Below are 21,869 nucleotides of genomic sequence, written 5' to 3' on the forward strand. Positions count from 1 at the left end.
GGGGGCCGGTTTGTTTTTTGGTTTTTGTTTCTTTAAAAGGCTATAAGCACTGGCTGAAGCCCTCCAGAACTTTAGGTTCTGAAGCTTCTGGGTCCCTCTGGGCTCATTCAAGACCCACAGTAGAACACCCCCGCCCCCCCCCCCCCCCGGAGTAACATCGGATAGCTCCTTAGCTTACTGGCATCGAGTACTAACAGGGACTTAAACACGATCTGTTCGCAGGGCATCCTGGCTGACTTCTGCTTATATGCAGGAGTGCTGTTTGTTGGGAACGTGGAAGAGACACAAGGAAGAATTACCCGTAGTAAAAGTAGCTCTTGCGATTGATTGGTTTATTGCAGGAGGTGAGGAGCTGAGAGGCCTAACACAGGTTTGTGCGGCTCCGGGGCCACCACACTAGCCTGCCCTTTGGTCCTTCCTGTCCCCACGGAGGCCCCTACGAATCTCCTCCCCTCAGGGCGTCCCTTCCTGCAGCCCCCATTTCGTGTGCCTCCACCCCTCCTCCTTCCCCTGCGTGCCACCCCCCAGTACAAGTGACAGGCCTGTGCAAGTGCCCGTGGTTTAGAACAGAAGCATCTTCAAAATTCATCATCTGAGAGCGAACATTTGGGTCGAGAGCCGGCTGGGTCCCCTGCAGCGTGCATCCTTAGCCACTTGTGAACCCGCGTCTGGAGTGTGACCGGGGAGGGCTCTGCTCATCCATGTCACCCAGCACTTGGAGCATGTACCTGCCGATGTAGATGAGCAACTGTCCGGTCACCTGGGCGGCATGGGACAGGACCCGCAGCAGGCTCCTGCAACAAAGGGGACGGGGCACAGGTCAGGCTTGGAGCTCTAGGCCAGCGAGGGGCAGACAGTGCGGGAATCCTTCACCTCCCCCCAAACATCCGCTCAGAGCAGGCACCGCTCACTGAAGGAGCCACCCCCCCTCCACCCGCCAGGGCCTGCTACAGTGCACATGCTGATGCACGAGGCCGAAGACCACCTTCCTTCTAGCCGCTTCCAAACGTGGCCTGTTGTTCAGGAACTAGGAAGCCCTGAGTAGGCTGACGGTGCTCTTGAGAGCATACAGTGAGTCCTGTCCTCTGGCAGCTTGCTTACTCTGGCCACTGTGGGTGTTGGGGCTTGTTACTAAAATCAGGCAAGTCAGGTGTGAAAGGAGAAGCTGAAGGAGACTGATCCTGTGACCCAGTTTGCTTAGGGTGGCCAGGACATCCCATCTCGGCCCTGTTGTGGCCTCTACGCCTCAGGGCTGAGGCTGGCATTCCTGTTATTTCAGACTAAAAAAGTGGCTGTGACTCAAATTCTTACGCTCTACCGAGTCCAGAGTTAAAGGATTTCGTTCCAGTTTTAAAGACCTGTCATGTTATTTTAAAGGCCTGGGGGTCAGCTGTGCTGGTCGGGAGAGCCCCCTGGCCCTGGGATCCCACAACAGGACCCTGGTGTGAGGCCTTTGATGTGGGGACTTTGGTGACTTCTGTGGCTGCTTGTGGTGCCATCAGATGTCAGATGGTAAGAATTAGTGACAAGAAGGCCGAATTTGCCTCTTAAAGATTTTGTTGAGGTGGGATTTTAGGTGAGGTTTACTTTCTTCATTATACTTTTCCAAGTTGTTAGAACTCTCCGTCTCATTTTAGAAAACCAATCAATCAAGCTATTTTCTCCCATCTCAGCTAAAAGAGGAAGCTCCCCGGGGGGTCAGGTGTTGAGATTTCAACACGGGCACAGTGACAATTGTCTATGAGTTGGCCATTAATGGTTCTGAGAGGGAAATGGAAGCCATTGAGAAGCCACTGCCTGAGCTCCCTCTGTGCCAGGGCCTGGGGCCCCATCAGAGGAGGCCAATCTCATTTCCAAAGCATTTCCTTCCAAAGCTGCTGTCAGCCGCTGCAACCTTTTTAGACCTTCTGTCTCTCCCCCCTCCATCCACCCCTCCACAGGAAGTGGTTATTTTGAGGATCAATACGAATTTACTAGAGGACAGAAGTAGGTGTGTTTAGAGCCTATGCAATCAAAGCACTTAGGAGGAACCTTCTCTTTTAAAAGATGATGAAACCAAGTCTCAGAGACATTAAGCAGCCTGTTGAAGGTCACACAGCTGGCTGCTCAGAGGCAAAGCTGGGTGGGACCATGGATGTCCCTCTCAGTCCAGGCCTCAGGGCAGGTGTCCAGCCTGGTTACAACCACAGAGTATTCCTGGTGAGCATACAGAATTTGTTCAGAAAGGTGCGGGTATGGATTGGGGATCTGTCTTGTACAGGCTCCCGCATCTGCCAGACTGGCCTCAGCCTGTGGGGCGACAGTGCCCTTGCCAGGGCATGTGGGTATGTGGAAAAGGCACAGGCCCATGCCACCTTGCTGCTAGGTTCAAGTTAGCAGTAATACAGAAGATACCAAAGAGCATTCCTCCGGGGTTCGTGGCTATTCTGTGTAAACCGCGTCAGAATCGCCATGGCTCCGTTTTAGCTGCCATTGCTTAGAACAAAGGTTTTAAAGTGCACAGCCCTAGTTTTTAAAAGAAATTTGGTTCCTTTTCATATTTATTATTTAGTTTTTGATTCCATTTAGTATTTAATGGTCCCTGAAGAAAAAAATGTATATACACCTTGGCTCAAGACTCTCTGTTTTCTGATGTAAGTCTGGGTGTAAGTACCGTGTGACATCGTGAATTAGTGAACGCCAGCAGCTACCAGGCAGGTCAGGGCCCCCGGGGGGCTGGGCTTGGCAGTGCAAAGCAGCAGGCTGGGGATGGCCCAGGCGCGGTTTCCAGAACCCAGTTGACCCCCATGTCTGTTACCTCAGCAGGGCTTTGACTCCCGTGCACCGGATGTCGTAGGACACCGAATACATCTCATACATGGTGGCCTTCACGTTGAGGCAGCCAATGACATCCTTGGGATTCAGCTTGTACAAGTCGAAGGTGACTCTCGCTATTCCTGATTTCTTTGGCTGCTGGCGGGCTGGGGCGTGGTTACCAGCCTAGAACCATGGAGGGAGGAAGAGACTTAAGGAGCATGGCTAGGACGTGCAAATTGTGTAATTCTGGGTTTTTGCTAGTTTTGACTCTGTTGGTTTAAAATCTGCTAGTGACTCAGCTGCTAATTACCTAAGGCATGGTTTCAGCCCATCAATGCGTTCATACTGCTATCACGTCCAAACCCATTAGAAAGTATCCTTCCCTAAGCTACTTTCAGTTCAGTGATGTGGGATGAGTGAGGCGTGGCTCCGGGGCTGGACTGTAGGGGTTCAGTAGATGGTTGTGTTTGGTGGACACGGACAGTCTCAGGACTGTAGCACCGTTGGCTTAAAGAGGAGCAGGGAGCACTATTTCCACTTTACAAGAGGCTGCCGGGAAGAAAGTTTCAGAATCAAGTGGCTGAAGAAAGGGGCAGGGTGAGAACTTCCCAGGGCTTCCTGTGTTTTCTAGTCACCACCCTGGATGGAAACAGACCTCCTGGGGACATGGGTTACAATCGCCCCTCTAGGTCCTCCTGAAACATCAGTAGAGCCTTTAGGTCAGGGGAGAAAGCCAGAGACCTCCGTCAATCCCCAGGTTTATAAAGAGCACGGTAGCGTCCTCCCCATAGAAAGCTTTGCAGAGAGCAAGAAGAGAAAGAAGCCATGCCAAGGTACGAATGCCAGCCCAGGGGCAACTCTCCCTACAGGCTTGCTTCACACACTGATCTCATAGTATTCGCATTTACACAATCAGTACAGTTACTGATTCCGTCTCCGGAACCTTTGGGGTTGGGGGCAGTTGAGGCTATAAATGTTAAGTTCATCAATGCCAATAATCAACTATATGTGAAGTTAAAACATAAATTCCCCTAAAAGTGTCCAAATGCTTCTTGGTGGAGCCACCCTTCTCTCCTCCCGCAAAGACAGGAGATATTGACGGTAAAACCCATTGTTTAACACACAAGAGTTTCTGCTGCCCCTTTAGGGGGTGCTTTCCAGCAGTTAGGAAACATCATTTTTAAATATTAAGATTACAGGGGCGCCTGGGTGGCTCAGTCGGTTGGGCATCCAACTCTTTTTTAAAAAAAAATTTTTTTTTCAACGTTTATTTATTTTTGGGACAGAGAGAGACAGAGCATGAACGGGGGAGGGGCAGAGAGAGAGGGAGACACAGAATGGGAAACAGGCTCCAGGCTCTGAGCCATCAGCCCAGAGCCTGACGCGGGGCTCGAACTCACGGACCGCGAGATTGTGACCTGGCTGAAGTCAGACGCTTAACCGACTGCGCCACCCAGGCACCCCATCCAACTCTTGATTTCAGCTCAGGTCATGATCCCAGGGCCGTGGGATCGAGCCCCTGCATCAGGCTCTGCATTGAGTGTGGAACCTGCTTAAGATTCTCTCTTTCCCTTTGCCCCTCCTCTGCTCATGCACTGGTTCTCTCTCTGATAAAAAATAGTAATAAAAGTAAAAATTAAGATTACAGAATAAAAAGGGGGAATTTTACCTGTAATCCTCCCACTGTTCTTTCTCACCGCCTTGTACTCCTTTCTGACATATGGAAGCTTTTATCTTATTCCCCCTAAATGTCTTCCTTAAGTCTGGTCTTAAATCAAAACCCAGCCCTCACAAAGCTAATCTGCTGGCGACCTGGATTTCTCTAACTCGCTGGCTCAAGAAGAAGAAATGATTGCCCCCTGGCCTCACCCTGAAAGGGCTCCAGGGTGCTGCTTCCTCACAGGCCTCAGAGGCACTCAGACTGAAGATGCAGGGGGTCCTCTGGGTGACTAGTTCTTGGCTGGATGTTCTCATCCGAGTCAAACAAAATTGGCCTCAAACTTAGTGGTTTGAAATAACAGAGACTTAGACCCTTACATTCTGGAGGTTGGCAGTTCACAACAAGCCGCCAAGTATGGTTCCTTCCGGAGGCTGCCGGGAACACATGACCCCCTCACCTTCTCCAGCTTCTGGAGGAGCCCTCATTCCTCAGCTTCTCACATCTCCCCTCCTCTTTCTCTGCTTCTGGCCTTCACTCTGACCCTCCTCTCCCTCTGTGAAGACCCCGGGATGATACCGGTCCCTGGGTTATCTGGGACCGTCTCCCTGGCTCAAGATCCTTAACTTAATCATACCTGCTAGGTCCATTTGCTAAGTAACACCTCCCTGGACTCCAGGGATTAGGATGTGGACCTCTTTGGGGGCTATTATACTGCCCAAAACATATTTCTCAAACAAAAAGTAGTCCAGCTCAAGATTGCCCTTTAAAAGATTTGTCTAATGGAGCCTGGGTGGCTCGGTTGGTTGAGCAACTTGACTCTCGATTTCAGCTCAGGTCATGATCTCATGGTCATGAGATTGAGCCCTGCATCAGGCTCCTCCTCACTGAACACAGATCTTACTTAAGATTCAATCTCTTTCCTTCTGCCCTTCCCCCACTCTTGCTTGCTCTCTCTCAAAAAAAAAAAAAAAAAGCTAAAATTAAAGTAAATAAATAAATAAATGATTTGTCTAATTCACCGCATGCTCTTCTAATCTACTGGCATGATCTCCTCACCTGCTTCAGAGATTCTATGTTTTAAATTTTATGTTTTTTATAATTGGTCTGTAGTCTTTTTTCCAGTTGGACAAATGATGAAATATTTGATACGGATATTAGTACACATACTGATCTGTATGTATCATGGGTAGATGATGGGTATACTCACCACTCCAGATAAAATGTTGGCAACCTGTTATCACCCATGTGCCTCTCCCCAGTTATATTCTTCCACCTCCCCTCAAGAGGAGACCATCTAAGTTGTGAATCACTCCCTTACTTTTATTTTTAGCACACATGAGTCTCATACATCATATTGCTAATTTTGTACATTTTCGGATTATCTATAATTGGTTAAATGTGGAGATTCCCAAAATGTACGTTGGAGACACCTGAGGTCCAGAGACCCTTTCAGGGGGCTGAGAGATCAAAACTATTTTCATAATAAACACCAAGGTGAAAGTTGCCTTTTTTGTTCTCCTTCTCTCATGAGTGGAGGAATTTTCTACTACCCAGCTGAGAAACCTGCGTCACTCAATGAAATCAACATTTTCTAAAGAACCGATGCATGAGGTTATAAAATCATCCCTGGGAAAACGATCCAGCCAAAGCACAAGATAAACCAATGGTTCCAATGAAACAGGAAACTTCACTGGTATGCCCTCAGATTCCACACTGCAGCAGCCTTTAGGAAAAGACCACTTAATGGATTTTGGTGTCATATCAAAGAAGAATATCCTCAATGATCTGAAAAGACCATTAAAATGCTCTCCCTTTTCTAACTACATATCTGTGGGAGGTCCCATTTTCTTCCCAAAACAATGTATTACAACAGATTGAATATAGAAGCAGATATGAAAATGTAGCCATCTTCTACTATTTGGTTAGGCATTAAAAAGATTTGCAGGGGCGCCTGGGTGGCGCAGTCGGTTAAGCGTCTGACTTCAGCCAGGTCACGATCTTGCGGTCCATGAGTTTGAGCCCCGCGTCAGGCTCTGGGCTGATGGCTCAGAGCCTGGAGCCTGTTTCCGATTCTGTGTCTCCCTCTCTCTCTGCCCCTCCCCCGTTCATACTCTGTCTCTCTCTGTCCCAAAAATAAATAAACGTTGAAAAAAAAATATTAAAAAAAAAAAAAGATTTGCAAAAATGTAAAAAGATGTCACTTATTAAATATTTTTGTTTTGGAAAATAGTTATTTTTTAATAAAAATATATAATCTAAGTTAATCAGTACTGGGTTATTATTTTTAGTAATTTAATTTTCAACATTACATTTAATTAAATTTCATTTTAAAATTAAAATTAATTTTAATTTAAAATACGTATTTACAATTTTCTCAGCTTTAATTTCAAATATAAGTAATATCTATATAGCTTATAGTTTCTTAAAAAATTTTTTTAAATGTTTATTTAGTTTTAAGAGAGAGAGAGAGGGAGAGAGAGAGAGAGAGGGAAACAGTGTGAGTGGGGGAGGGACAGAGAAAGAGGGACACACAGAATCTGAAGCAGGCTCCAGGCTCTGAGTTGTCAGCACAGAGCCCGATGTGGGGCTCAAACTCACGAGCCATGAGATCATGACCTGAGCCAAGTCAGACTTAACCAACTGAGCCACCCAGGCACCCCTATAGCTTATAGTTTCTTAACTTTGGCACTTTGGCATTTGGGGCCAGATAACTCTTTGTCACAGGGGCCGTCCTGTGCCTTGTAGAATAGTTCATAGTATCCTGATCTCCACCCACTAGATGCCACCAGTACCCGTTTCATCCCAGTTGTAGCGACCAAAAATGTCTTCAGACAAGGGGTACGATCGCTCCCAGCTGAGAACCTCTGATTGATGGATATCTATAGACTCCACTGAAATCCACATAAACCAAAGCTATTTGGGGTCCTCATTAATTTTTAGGAGTGTAAAGGGGTCCTGAGGTCAAAAAGTTTGAAGATTACTTGCTTAATGGGTTATCCTGTGATGTTTTCACTCAACAGAGTTGATGAGATTTATTCATATAGATCCCTGTAGCTGTACTTCATGCATTTTCACAGCCGAAGCATATTCCATTCAATGGATAGTCACCTGTGTATTTATTTACATGTATTTATGTAGAAGCACATGGCTGGGAGTCTGTGTGCTGACTGTACGTCTAGGAGAGGGCTTGTCAGGTCATAGGTGGTGCTTCAATTCTATGGGATAAAGGTAAACTGTTTTAAACAGCTGCTGGTGAGGGTGTAAGAGAGTTCATTGCTCCATATCTTAAAAAATGGAAAACCCTAATAATACCAAATTTAATCGTGTAAAAGAGTATCTTATTGTGGTTTTAACTTACGTTTTCCTAATCACCAGTGAGGTTGAAAATTTTTTACTATGTTTTACTGTCCATTCTTCAGATACCAGTTCATGTTTTTTTGCCCATTTTCCATTAGAGTGTCCATTGTTTCCATAATTGATTTCTGTGACTTCCCCAAATTTATCAAATACTAATCTTTTGTTGGGTTATGTTGAAAACACCTTCTGCTCACTTGTGGCTTATTATTTTACATACTTTATTGTATCGTTTGATGAACAAAACTCTTAATGGAGTTGTAATTGTCATTTAAAAAATGGTTTATGGAGGGGAGCCTGGCTGGCTCAGTCAGCATGTGACCCTTGATCTCAGGGTCTTGAGTTCAAGCCCCATGTTGGGTGCGGAGCCTACTAAAAAGAAAAAAACAACAACAGCTAAAAAATGGTTTATGTACAGCCTTGTTTAAAACAACAGCGACAACAAAAACATTACACCCTAAGGATGTCAAACATATATTAGACCTTCTCAGTCATGTCTCCAGCTTCCTTTGTGTTTTCTACCTCTACCTTCTTGTGCTACATGATGGGAACCTTCTTGAGACAGATCTTCTAGGTTTTTTCTTATTATCTTCAGTGATGTCTGTCTCTGTTTAATTGTTGTGTTTTTCGCTTCCAGAAATTCTATTTGGTTCTTTCAAGTCTACCTTGTCCTTTTGATTATCTCTCGTCCCTTCTTAGTTTTGATTACTCTTTGAACATTTTAAATACACTTATTTTATACTCTGTATCCAATGATTCCAACATCTGAGGTCTTTGGAGGCCTGACTTTATTATTTCTGCTTACTCTCACTTATAGTGCTTTAAGTCCTTACGTTTTGTGATTTGATTCATTCTGAACCTATTTCTCCTGCTGGTTATGTGGGGGCATGGTCAACCCTGGGTCACTGGGGCTGGAGGGAGGGACCAGGTGAGCAAAAACTCAATGAATAAACTCCTTCCACTGATGCCTCCCTTCCTGGGGCTCTGGAAACTAAAAGCTCTCTTGGGTATTTTTGGAATCAGCAGTCCCTAAAACCTCATGAGGGCAGCTGGTGGCCACAGATTCTTGGGAGAGACCTTTAAGATTCTTCTGCTTTATGTGGGCATCTAAAATCTGGCCCCTTACCTTGTGTCAGCCCAAGACTTTGTCTCCTGTCCTGCCAGCACCTGTCAAAACTGCAGCCCAAAGTCACTGAAGTCAGTGGATGGCCATGAGTGAGGTGCTCAGGGGTAAGACATCACTTCTCTAGATTCTGGCTCCCATAAAAGTTTTGGCCTCTGAAGATTTTCCTTTCTGGAAGGTCAGTTAGGCATATAAAATATGTGTTAAAATTTTGCTTTACTTTTTTAGGTGTTTTATAGTGGGAAGGTTTTCCAAGATATGTATATAATCTGTAGTTTTCCTGGACATAGAAGTCTTTATTCCATCTCTTTACCTTTCTTCTTTTTTGGTTTGTTTTTTATTTTATTTTATTTTATTTTATTTTATTTTATTTTATTTTATTTATTTTTAATGTTTATTTATTTATTTTTTGAGAGAGAGTGCAAGCAGGGAGGGAGAGAGAGAACCCCAAAGCAGGGTCCACACTGGCAGTGCAGAGCCCAATGTGGGGCTCAATCCCACGAACAAAGAGATCATGACCTGAGCTGCATGCTCTACTGACTGAGCCAGCCAGGCACCCCTCTGTTTACCTTTCTAAATCACTGTACATTCACACACACACACACACACACACACACACACACGTACCTAATTTCACTGACTGTGTTAGCTTGCTGGCCTCCTGAGGACAGAGACAGTGAATGGTCACCAGGTCAATCTGTGTGCTTTAAAAGGACCCATAGCTACTTACTGGCCTAAACCTGTTTCCCAGAACTGCTTGCTTTAAATCCTATAGCCCAGGTTCACTAAGATGCTAAGGTCCCTAGAAACACATTTAAGAATCCTGTTGAGGGTAGCAGATCCAATTATTAGGTGAATATGAAGTTCATATTCAGAAAGAGGACAAGTCAACACCAAAGTAGGGAATGCACTTTTGTGGGTAAAAAAGTCTGCCCGGTAGCTGTTTGGACAAGTGTTTTTGCTTACCGGTGTCCACCTCTGCCCTTTCTCCAAGATCATGAAATGTGTGTTGTCTCCTAAGGTCTGAAAGAACTCTTCCGTATCCACCACGGTTCCGTCTTCCTCCAGCACCAAAGTGACCAGTCCGCTGGTGATAACTAAGGCATCCAGGGTCTAGATTGACAACACATCAGAGACATGGAATAAGGGAAGAGATTCCATTTTGACCACTCAAAGCCATTGACTAAGTTATAGATTCAGAAGTGATCTGATTTTGCTAAAACTTTAATGATAAAGATCTACCTTCATTGGCATCTCGGACTCAGTCTTGGCTTGGAAAAAGAAAAGATTTTTAATGGACCAATCTTCTTCAGAGATCTCAAGGACATGAGATTAATGAAGACACCGAATCAAATTTAGAGTTTCTATAATTACTCACTTATTTTGCCAAATAAAATGAAGAATGCAACAGAATGATATTTAAAGAGCCTTAGGCTCACATCATGTATCTGACCCTCTCTTGCTTCAGGGTCTGCATGTTGGATGTTCATTTCTTCTTTCCATAGGTGTCTCTGTCTGGGTTATGCTTCCATAACCTGACTCCACAGACTCCAGAGAGTCTGTGATTCTTCCTTATTTGGTGATCTAGGACACTGTTTTAGATTAAGGACTATTTTTCTCCGGGCTTTATAACCAAAAACAGATTTCCAAAGGCTGCTGCTTCCCTGTATTCTCCCTTGTCAAAGAAGAAAGGCTGTATTATCAATTGATGACTGTTTTTAAGGCTTTTGTGTCTGTAGCTAAATCTTTTATGGTACAGAGATGTAATAATGTTCCCTTTCATTCTTTTCTTCTCCCCTCAGACTCTCCAAGGCCATGACAGTGGCATTTCTGTCTCTGCCCTGGTTTAGTATCTAAGCCCATAGCCCTGAATGCGGTCAGGGGCCCTCCTGTGAGGGATGGGAAAGCCCCGGGGTTCCTGGCACCTTGCTAAGAAGCTCCTTCAGACTGTTGGCCATCACCCCTCGCCGGCTGCTTCTGTCATGGTTGGAGACCCGGAAAGGGCGAGATGAGTGCATGAGGGGGGTTAGCAGGACTTTCTTGGTCTGTGATCCCATAAATGTCAGGGGCCTGGAAATGGAGGAGAAAAGTAAAAAATATCTTTGACATTATCTTCAAAAAAGGAATCTTCAAAGAGAGGTTTGAAGTATACAAATTAAAACAGTTTTCATATTTGCATCTGAAAGAAAGAAAATCAGTAGTTGGGGATCACTGAAAATCCTGATATCCAAGAAACAAATAACACAAACAATTAAAAACCACAGCCATCGTTATGCCTATTTTACTAGAACATTCAAAGTCCTTGTAGTAAATATGTGAGAAAGAAGTGGTAAGAGCATCAAACTCAAAAAAGAAATAAGAATTCGATTTTGCAAACATGAGTTTTATAGCTGAAAAGTCTTTTTTTTTTTTTTTTTTTTTTTTGCCTAACGTTTATTTTTGAGAGAGAGCGACAGAGCATAAGCAGGGGAGGGGCAGAGAGAGAGGGAGACACAGAATCTGAAGCAGGCTCCAGGCTCTGAGCTGTCAGCACAGAGCCTGACTCGGGGCTCAAACTCACAAACCGTGAGATCATAACCTGAGCTGAAGTCGGACGTTTAACCGACTGAGCCACTCAGGCACCCCTATTGCTGAAAAGTCTTAAGAGGTTATGAATTAGCCAAGTAGTTAAAGAATTAGGTACACACACGAAGTTACATATTGTAAAACTAAGCCAGGAATCGAAAATCCATATAGTGGTCACTAGAGCAATAAACATTTAGAAATTAACTTAGAAAAGATGAGGAACAACAGAACACTATAATAGTTGTTGTTGGAATAATGAGAAGGAAAGGAACTTTGGGCCATATGTCACGTGACACTTTGGAGTAAATTCCACATTTAACAAAGAATTAATTTAAAGTTTCACTATTAAAAAAACTAACACAGGGGCTCTTGGGTGGCTCAGTTGGTTGAGCATCCAACTTCGGCTCAGGTTATGATCTCATAGTTCATGAGTTAGAGCCCTGCGTCAGGCTCTGTGCTGACAGCTCAGAGCCTGAAGCCTGCTTCCGATTCTGTGTCTCCCTCTCTCTCTGCCCCTCCCTCATTTGCGCTCTGTCTCTGTCAAAAATAAACATAAAAAAATTATTAAAAAATAAAATAAACTGACACAGAGAGGGAAAATAACGAACAAAACCAAATCAAGACAATTTTCTGAGGGAAAAAACCTCCAACCTTTGGTTGTCAAATTATACATACATACATATTATATATACATATACATATACGTATATGTATATGTATATGTATATATAATATGTATGTATGTAAATATTTATTATACATTTATGTATATATATAAAATGGGGGATAAATGAGAAGCTTACTGTTTTAGTAGTTATTTAACACTTTTTTAAGATTTCATTTTTTTAATTATTTTTTTAAATGTTTATTTATTTTTGAAAAAGACAGAGTGTGAGCCGGGGAGGGACAGAGAGAAAGGGAGACAGAATCTGGAGCAGCCTCCAAGCTCTGAGCAAGCTGTCAGCACAGAGCCTGACACAGGGCTCGAACCTACAAACTGCGAGATTATGACCTGAGCCGAAGTCGGACACGTAACTGACTGAGCCACCCAGGCGCCCCATGGAGCATATGAGGCTTTTGATGGCAGTTAAAGAAATGCAAAACCACCTTTGACATACCAGTGCATGCTTTCAAACACACATGCAAGAAGTGATTTAAAAATAACTCCATAAGGGGCAACAGATGTGCCTTGCTGGTGGCACTAGGAGCTGGTTCAGTCTCTTTGGAGAACAGTCTAGAAATGCGTAGTTTTCACCCAGAACGGTGGGCTTTTTAAATTTAGGGATATACCCGCAAAGAAATTATTGGAAAGAATATCAACATAAGTTATCAATAGTTCACGTGGCTCTCGCTTCATGTCAGGTGCTGTGAGAAGTGACACATGACCTCACTTAATCTCCCCCAGGCCCCGAGGGATGACAGCCTACAGCTGCACTGGCCCCACACCTAAACAGTATCCTACCTACTGCAGGCACTCAAGTCGTTGTTGACGATCTGGACAAATACTTGTAGAGTGAGATTCAGAAGAATGAAACGAAGGGCCTTATTTTTAGGACAATCTTACAGAAGATACAAAGTGAGGACATCACTGATTTCTGACACATAAAATGGACCGTCTAGATTAACCCCATGAAGGCTAAAATTGTAGGGGCTTTTATACTATCACCTAGGATTTAGCACTTTATTTTATACATATCCAAACACATATACCTACACACATACAGTCACACACATCCACACATACATATTGCCATTTATTTATCTAAGCTTTATTTTCCCAACTAGACTGGAATTTCCTTCAGGGAAAAAGCTTCTTTGTTGTATCTCCCGTAATGCCTAGATTAGTGCTAGGTAAATAGGTTTTCAATAGTATGTGGTCTAACTTGAAGTTCTACAAATGGACATAAGTGAAAATTCAATGATCTAGCAAGTAATTTTCTATATGAGAAACTGATAGTGTAGTAATGAACCGGCTCTCAAAAACCATCAGGTTAAGTTCATGCTCATAGCATGACCAGCCAGTTTCAGTGAGAATCTACATATTATCCTTGGCAAAAAAAAAAAAAAAAAAAAAAAAAAAAAAGGAGCATTCTAGGAATCAGACCCAGATTGTTAGCACAGGTTTGGTCTGAAGTGTATTCAGCTAGCATCATATTAGTGCTTCCTAACTGCTTGCATCCAAGCACTTGCTATGGCTAGCTTATACTAACTTTTTATACATACTAACTAATTATCATCACAACTTTACAAGGAAAGTATTACCCCATTTCCCAGATGGGAAAACCGAGGCTCAGAGTGGTTTCTCAAGGTCATTCAATTAACAAGGAAATGAAGTAGGACATAATTATCTCTAGACTTCTAACCTCAAGCAATAAACATTACTTAATCATCAGTCTGGGGCTGCTCTGGTTGAAAGGACCACAGTGGTCTCGGTGAACACCGACAGCTCCTTTCCCTTCTAGGCCGCCAGAGTCACTGCGTTATTTGTTCCTAGTGAGGCAACGGCAAGGGGATTGTGGCAGGTCACTGGCCTCTGATGCAGGCTCCCCATTAGATTGATCAGAGAGCCACCAGATGAATCCAAGCCTTGAACTGACACAGCGGTGGGGCTGGCACACAGCCTCTGAACTTTTGCCCTGATTACAAGGAGTTACACCAGGTTCCTCGGTTACACAACCTGATGGACAAGATGCCCACGTTCTGCTGAGCTGGTGCTACAGAGCCCTGCTCACAGTCCTGTCTCTGGTGATCTGGTAGATCAGGCAATGAGGATTTTACCTAAGATGCTTTACACTGAGAATTGGCTTTGTTGGCAACCTAATCATGGCACCTGAAACTTAAACTCGACGGTGAAGTCCGTATGAGGAGGAGAGAGAGACTAGTTCTATTCTATGCCAGACCCGTGCGCATTAGTGCATTACCTAATACCTTGACAAGACAGGCACGTCGGATGAATAAAAGTGAGGCTCAGGAAGTTAAGAAATGAATAAGGTCAGAGTTAGCAAGTGCTAGAACAGGGGTTCGAACCCAGCTCCCACTTTTGCGCCACGGTGCCTGCCCTACAAGGTGAAAAGCCTCCTATGACGCAGAGGAACCCCGGACCCTCACCAGCATGAGCCTCTCTTCCCCCTGCAAAGCAAGAACTCCTTGCCGTTGTCCTCGAGCCCTTCTAGAATCTGTACTCACTGAGGCCAGGGTCTGTCTGTACATTTTTTACTTCCCCACAGCACCTAGCCTGCCATTGGCACGCGATCCATTCACTGAGTAAAAGACAGGCTAGGACAAAAATCTGAGAAATGGGAGAACAAAGTTCATGTGCTGGAATCTTAGGTCCAGGTGCTAGAGGCCAATGACACACCTTGTGGGCATGAACAGCTTTGACCTAGTTAGTTGTGGTCCTGTACCTCCTCATTGGATACGAACGATCATGCCTCAGTAAGCACCAGTGTTCCAGTTACGTACTACAGTTGATTATACAAAGTCCTTATTGTCTTGTAACTTCTGGACTAGATAAGTGCTGACAGTCATTTCTGGTCCTCTCCCCACGCTGCCCTCAGGACAGCCATCCTCAATAAAAAAAGATACGCACCATATTGTTCTTCTTACCCATTATGTTTCCTTAACCGGGCACTGGGTCATTGTTGGAGAAAAGGCTTACGGAGCACACCTAAAAAAAAATCCTTGAAGACAAGAAAATTAAATCCTGCCATTCTAGGAAGAGGATGAGTGATCTGACGTGTCAAATTATACAAGATCCAGGCTATCTTATAGATAATATGAAAAGGAGTTAAATGAAATTTTATGTACATGAAACCTATTTAACAACTATTATAGGAGTATTTACTTTTTTTTTTTAATATTTATTTATTTTTGAGAGACAGAGCATGACAGGGGAGGGACAGAGAGAGAGGAGACACAGAATCTGAAGCAGGCTCCAGGGTCCGAGCTGGCAGCACAGAGCCTGACGCGGGGCTCGAACTCACAAACCGCGAGCTCATGACCTGAGCCGAGGTCAGACGCTTAACGACTGAGCCACCCAGGCGCCCCCAGGAATATTTACTTTGCTCCAGCTAAAGGAGCAGCAAAGCAACTAGCTAGCTAAATGAAGAAAGCAAGGTATTGATCCAACCCACTCCTGGTCCTCTTAATAGGATATTTTATGTCACTGGCTATTAGTGCAAGATCTAAAATGTCTTGCTCTTCTCCACTCAATCTATTAATATATCAAAGTTGAGACAGGAGCCCGGAGAAGCCTTAGACAGAACACACTGGTCACCCTCCCATCCTGGGAAAGTGCAGACAACCATATAAGCAGGAAGGAAATAGCTCACTAAAAGGAAAAGAAAAACCAGGAAACAGGTTGTTCAAGGAAACAGATTGTTTCGGGGAAACCGAGACAAAAAGAGTAGTCAGGCTTCATAGAATATTCTTAAAAACTGTGAAGAGGCATATCTCCCAGAAGTGAGGGAAACAGAGAAGCCTTTGTATTTTTCCCCAAGTGAACTGAGAAGTCTCGACTTAGCAAAGTGTAGCAAATAAAGCAACAGGCCACAGACTGACGGCAGAGGTGAACTTCACTCCAGTAAAAGGAAGCTAGCCTCCATGAGTCATAAACAAGCATGTCTTTTTTTTTTTTTTTTTTTTAATTTTTTTTTTTTTTTCAACATTGATTTATTTTTGGGACAGAGAGAGACAGAGCATGAACGGGGGAGGGGCAGAGAGAGAGGGAGACACAGAATCAGAAACAGGCTCCAGGCTCTGAGCCATCAGCCCAGAGCCTGACGCGGGGCTCGAACTCACGGACCACGAGATCGTGACCTGGCTGAAGTCGGACGCTTAACCGACTGTGCCACCCAGGCGCCCCAACAAGCATGTTTTTATGCCACTGTATGGACTGATGTTTATTCCAGAAGTGGAATAAGAAGGAAAAGGGCAGGCCTGGGAACAAAGCCTCCCCCAGAGAGAAATACTTTGGGGTCAGCAGCGATGAGGTGGCTCCGTGAGGCCCTGTAAGGTACTGCCCCCGGGGAACATTCAGAGAGAAGGGCCCCTCATTTCCTTGTTAGGTAGAAAGGAGGAACCCACGTGAGAGAACGCGCACAAGCAAGTACGACAAGCCAACCACCCACTGCTACCAAAGCCTAGGGACAAGGAGCACCTTAAGAAGGGAAGTGGTGATGTCAAATACAACAATGCAGAGAAACAGACGGGACTGAAAACAGACGGGACCCATCCGACCTGGCTGGGTCTCAGTGAGCGGTCAGGATGGTGCAGGGTCTAACCCACTGGCAGAAGCTGGAGAAGCGTCAGCCTCAGTGATGCCTCCTCCTTCCCCAGCAGTGCGGGAGCCACGTTGCGGGCTACACACATTGGGGTGTCTGCCCCACAGCGACGGCAGCTGGCTCACATCTGTGCCTTGACAGCCTAGAGAAATGCTTGGTAGTAAGAGTATTTTCAGTATATGACCATGAAGTCTTTGAACACTTGGAAATGTTATTAAAATAACAGTTTAGACCCAGGAAGGAGTAAGCATCAGTAACCTGGGAGATTTACTTGTAGAAAATGCAGTTCCTCGCTTATAACAAAAAGACAGTGGTAAAATGTGTACTGAAATGCCAGCTATACAAAACCTAGAGTTCCTGGTTCAAGGAAAGGAAAGATGTACCAAATGGCAACAAAAACAGCAATTTTGCACACAGTATAATACATATCAGCTCTGTAACAACTTCAAGGTCGGCATGAACATTAGCACGGACAGACACAATGGCTGAGTGGCTTTGCCTATGACAACGCACACTGGTATGGACATCCTTGACGTCTGGAGCTCTGCTGAGGGACCTCAGGCAGCTTTCACCCTGACTAAGGCCTCGAGGGATCACAGACGATTAACAAACTAATGACTAGTTTAAGACTTTAGGATTGCTGACCTTAAAACACGATGTATATGTGGATGAAGTTTTTTCTCTGGCAAAATGCAATCCTCCACTAATAAAAGAGTTAAGGCCAGCTAGTTTAAATTAAGGAACACGGAGGAGGCAGAAGTCCAGCAAGACTGTAACTAACTAACAAACATGGCCTTTACCCTGTCTGTGGCTCACGTGGGTCTTCAGCCTTGACGTGGTTCTAAAGAAGGGCAGGGAAGGACAGGGTTTTCCTTTCAACAAGTAATATGGATCCTTTTTCTTCCAGTTTCGTTTGGAAGCAGGTAGATTCTTGAAAGAACTGCACTGTGCGTCCCTGACAAACAGTCACTCACGTTTAGAGTTTGCCAAGCTCAGAAGGAGTGTGTCTTTGAGTAGACATTTCCTTATGTTTTGACTTGCCCACATTTCACAAGCAAGTCACTTTCATACACACTTGACCCAGTGGAAACCTTACACAGATGCACTTTGGATTTCGGTATCCTGTTATAGGGATCAGGTGGAAGGGCAGGGTCAGCCTTAATTCTGAAGGCTCTGCCTCCTCCTTCTCCTCCAGGCAATACCAGCCAGGAATCAAGGGTGCCTTCTTAGCAGTCCTTAAATCAGCCTGCCACCTCCTCAAGGTTCACAGAAGTGGCTGAGTGGGTATATTTGCATATTTGAGGGGGAGAAGTGCGGAGGATTGATTCTAAACTGCTAACAATTGTTATCCCCTGGGAGTGGGCTTGTGAGAGGTGGGGGGGGGGGGGAGAACAACAAGGAAACTCAGGGCTCACCTTCATGCTGACATGAGTTAGGGAAGATGCAGGAAACAAGTCTGTTTCCCACCTTCCCTGGTTCCTTACTACTTGACTTCATTGTTTTTGTTTTTTAAAGTGAAAGCCCAGTGCTGTTCAGACAGACTGCCTTTACATTTTGGAAGCTTTCTTTCTTTCTTTCTTTCTTTCTTTCTTTCTTTCTTTCTTTCTTTCTTTCTTCCTTTTTTAACGTTTATTTATATTTGAGACAGAGAGAGACAGAGCATGAACGGGGGTGGGTCAGAGAGAGAGGGAGACAGAATCTGAAACAGGCTCCAGGCTCTGAGCTGTCAGTACAGAGTCCCACACGGGGCTCAAACTCACAGACTGCGAGATCATGACCTGAGCCAAAGTCTGACGCTTATCCGACTGAGCCACCCAGGCGCCCCTGGAAGCTCTTTTTCTAACCTTGAGGGTTGCACACGGCAAGTTCAGCTCCATAGATCGCACTAGTTTGTAAAGTGATTCTCCCTCCCCACCTTGCCCCTTCAACCCACCCTGTCCCTCTGCTCTTTGGTACAGATGGGATCACCTCTGAAACCCGCATTTTAAAGAACTCAAAGGGCTTCTCTATCCTTTTTGAAGTACTTTGAAGATCTTTAGAGAAGCACTATCCCTTCCATAAGTCTATACTTGAGAATTACTTCCATGCAATATTTGTAGGATTTTATCAGCAAGGACGGGTTTGGGTACGTCAAGATATGAGGATGAATGACAGCTGGGTGGGGTGGGGGGCGGGAAGTGTTGCGGTGCCATCAACCCCCCAGCGGGTGGCGAGACCCGGGAAGGGAGCGAAGACTAAGAAGCCTCGGAAGGCACCTGGTCCCTCCCTGGGCAGCGTCGGCGCTCTCAGATGCGGCGAGGAGGGGGAGCGCTTCCCCCCATACATCCGTTACAAGCCTGGGTGGGCTCATCAAGCAGGGGTCTGGGAGCGTTCAGAGCCCGAGGGGCGCTCTCTGCTCAGCCCACCCTCCCCTGGGAGCCCAGAGCCCGCGCTCGCCCTTAGGGGTAAGCCTGGCCCATCCCAAAGCCGCCGAGCGTCCCCACCAGCAGCGCCCCAGCTCCCGTCGCGACCCCGAGGTCCCCGTGAAGCCCTGCGCGGGAGCACCGTGGAGGCGTTGCCCGCGTTTCCCAGGCCCGGGCCCTCGGTTGCCCCGGCGCCTGCAGCAGCATCAAGAAATTCAGCCACTCCCGCACTCACCACTGTCACCTGTTCCGTCGATGCCCGCGCACCTCGGGAGCGCCACACCTGGCACTTGCGGCCAGCTGGAGGAGGGGGAGGAGAAGCGCGGCCGGCTCGGACTCCGCACCCCCGCGCAGCCGCTGGGCGTGTGGGCTGGGACTGGGGCCTCGGGGCGCTCCGGGGTGCTGGGCGCAAGAGGTGCCGGGGGGTACCGGGCGCACGGGGGACGAGAGACGCAGGGAAATGAGGGACTCACTGGGGTGCCAGGCACAGGGGGATGCAGACCGTTCAGATCGCAGGGGGGCGGGGGCTCAGGGGGATGGGTGGCGCAGGGCCGCGGGGCGCAGGCGTGGCCCAGAGCCTGGCTGGCGCTGCACTCGCCTGATGAGGGCTCCGGCGTAGTCCCGGGCGGTCTCCATCGCTAAGGTCCCCCTCCCAGGCTCGGCCTCCGCCGCCCGCGCCCTCCTCTTAAAGCGCCGCCACCAGCCCCGCCCCGGCCGGCCCGCCCCGCGCCGGGCGAGGACCTTGGCTAGGGGCTCACCTCTGCAGAAGGTCGTGGCTGCGCCTCCTGGGAGAGCGCCCGGGTCCGTGCCAGTTCCGGGCCCCTGGAGGGGAAGCGGTTCTCGCAGACCGCTGCAGAGGACGGTCCCCACGACTCTCGAGACCCACCAGCTGCTCCGCGCGTCCCCTAAAGGTCGTTGTTAGCCTGTTCGCCTTGCACATTCTGAGAGGTGAGGCAGCCTGGGCGGCGTGGCTGTGGCTGTGAAAAGGCAGATGTGTTGCTTTCAAACCCATGGGGGCCACGGGCGGAGGGGCGGGGGTGGCGGTGGAATGAGGTGCAGGGTGAGTTACCCCCAGGGCCGCACCGGGAGGGGCGCCCGGGCTGCAGCCCCCGACCGACGTCCCGCTCCAAGCTCAGCAAGCCGGCTGGCAAGGCGAGGGAATGGCCGCAGACACCTGGACACAGCGCCCTTCAGATTCTCGGGAAGTGGGGCCGGGGGGTTGGCTCCCTTCCTGTTAGGTGCTCCTCGGCTGTTCTGATGGGCATTTGGGGGCAGTAAGAAGGGTGTTTACAGGGGCGCCTGGGTGGCGCAGTCGGTTAAGCGTCCGACTTCAGCCAGGTCATGATCTCGCGGTCCGTGAGTTCAAGCCCCGCGTCGGGCTCTGGGCTGATGGCTCAGATCCTGGAGCCTGTTTCTGATTCTGTGTCTCCCTCTCTCTCTGCCCCTCCCCCGTTCATGCTCTGTTTCTCTCTGTCCCAAAAATAGATAGATGTTGAAAAAAAAAAATTAAAAAAAAAAAAAAAAGAAGGGTGTTTACAATGCAGGAGTAAACGGACCGTTGGACTTGGTTAACAATCTTTTAGCTACAGGGAAGAGACTTTCTCAGAGTAAGGGAGGCAACAGAAAAACCAAGCCAGGGCTGAGGGAGATTTTGTCGGCCTTCTGCTTGCGCAGATAATGGTACCAGAAGATGCAAGTCGGCTTGTTTGGGACCTCAGAAGAGGGCAGGGGGGTGTGTCAGGAATTCCACGGAGCTCTACCTGCAAAATCAAAGAAGTCTCACGAGCAGGTTAAGGAGTGAAACAGTCCCTCAACTCCAGCCCCTTCAAAGGCGGAAACTTTCTGGGATATAGGGTTCCTAGTACATACTGTCCTGCACATGGTTAAGTGACTGATTCCAGAAATTGTTAGTAACTGCTGACTGCCCTGTTGTGAGTGGTAGCCTGACCTGTGCCTCCCATCACCTGACTCGCCTTGGTTTTAACACATTGCCTAACACATGGCTCCTTCTGTCTGCACCCTTCAATTTAGCTCACAGAAACAAACACACATTTCTTCCCCTTTAGGGGCATGGGGATCAACACACCTCATTTGACTTGCCTGAACGTGTGTTGAAGCCAAAAACAATTTCCTTCCAGAGTCCCGGACTCCACAGGGCCTTCTGGGAACTCTCCAGGCCCAGGCCACAGAGCTGTGTTTTCGGCTCAGTGCCCCTGGGGCTGGACATGGTCTTAAGGCTGATCATTAGGGGCGCCTAGGTGGCTCAGTCGGTTAAGTGTCAGACTTTGGCTCAGGTCATGATCTCGCGGTCCTTGAGTTCGAGCCCCACGTTGGGCTCTGAGCTGACAGCTCAGAGCCTGGAGCCTGTTTCAGATTCTGCATCTCCCTCTCTCTCTGACCTTCCCCCGTTCATGCTCTGTCTCTCTCTGTCTCAAAAATAAATAAAAACGTTAAGAAAAAAAAAATTAAAAAAAAAAAAAAAAGACCGATCATTAGTGGCTCCTTCCACGGATACTCTGCTGTGGCCTGAATGTCTTTGTCCCACCCCCAAATTCATATATTGAAGTCCTAATACCCAATGTGATAGTATTAGAAGGTGGGACTTTGGGGGGGGGGGTACTTCAGCTATGAGGGTGAAGCCCTCAGGAATGGGATTTGTGCCTTCTGAAAGAGGCTCCAGAGAGATC

The 21,869-nt window shown here is 46.7% G+C and overlaps 1 protein-coding gene and 1 long non-coding RNA gene across 7 annotated transcripts; one reads left to right on the top strand and one right to left on the bottom strand.

Annotated features, from left to right (window-relative positions):
* Positions 1-305: 305 nt before the first annotated feature.
* On the bottom strand, positions 306-21,288 carry CIDEA (cell death inducing DFFA like effector a). 6 transcript variants are annotated; one of them, XM_045457034.1, is made up of 6 exons: positions 21,269-21,288; positions 19,941-20,159; positions 10,859-11,003; positions 9,900-10,046; positions 2,798-2,979; positions 306-794 (listed from the first exon to the last, which is right to left on the bottom strand). In XM_045457034.1, exons 1-6 carry the CDS (start codon positions 21,271-21,273, stop codon positions 647-649), a joined length of 846 nt encoding a protein of 281 aa, XP_045312990.1. In that variant the 5' UTR covers positions 21,274-21,288; the 3' UTR covers positions 306-646. The 6 variants fall into 6 exon arrangements, with proteins under 6 accessions (XP_045312990.1, XP_045312995.1, XP_045312996.1 ...); XM_045457039.1 differs by lacking the exons at positions 19,941-20,159; positions 21,269-21,288 and adding exons at positions 15,105-15,165; positions 19,418-19,514; XM_045457040.1 differs by lacking the exons at positions 19,941-20,159; positions 21,269-21,288 and adding exons at positions 15,105-15,178; positions 19,418-19,475.
* LOC123587351 lies at positions 1,310-14,358 on the top strand. The gene is made up of 3 exons (XR_006707257.1): positions 1,310-1,321; positions 4,559-4,562; positions 13,583-14,358. It is a non-coding gene; the product is annotated as an uncharacterized LOC123587351 (long non-coding RNA).
* Positions 21,289-21,869: the final 581 nt, after the last annotated feature.

Source organism: Leopardus geoffroyi, chromosome D3, assembly GCF_018350155.1.
Source record: "Leopardus geoffroyi isolate Oge1 chromosome D3, O.geoffroyi_Oge1_pat1.0, whole genome shotgun sequence".
In the NCBI taxonomy this organism is placed as follows: domain Eukaryota; kingdom Metazoa; phylum Chordata; class Mammalia; order Carnivora; family Felidae; genus Leopardus; species Leopardus geoffroyi.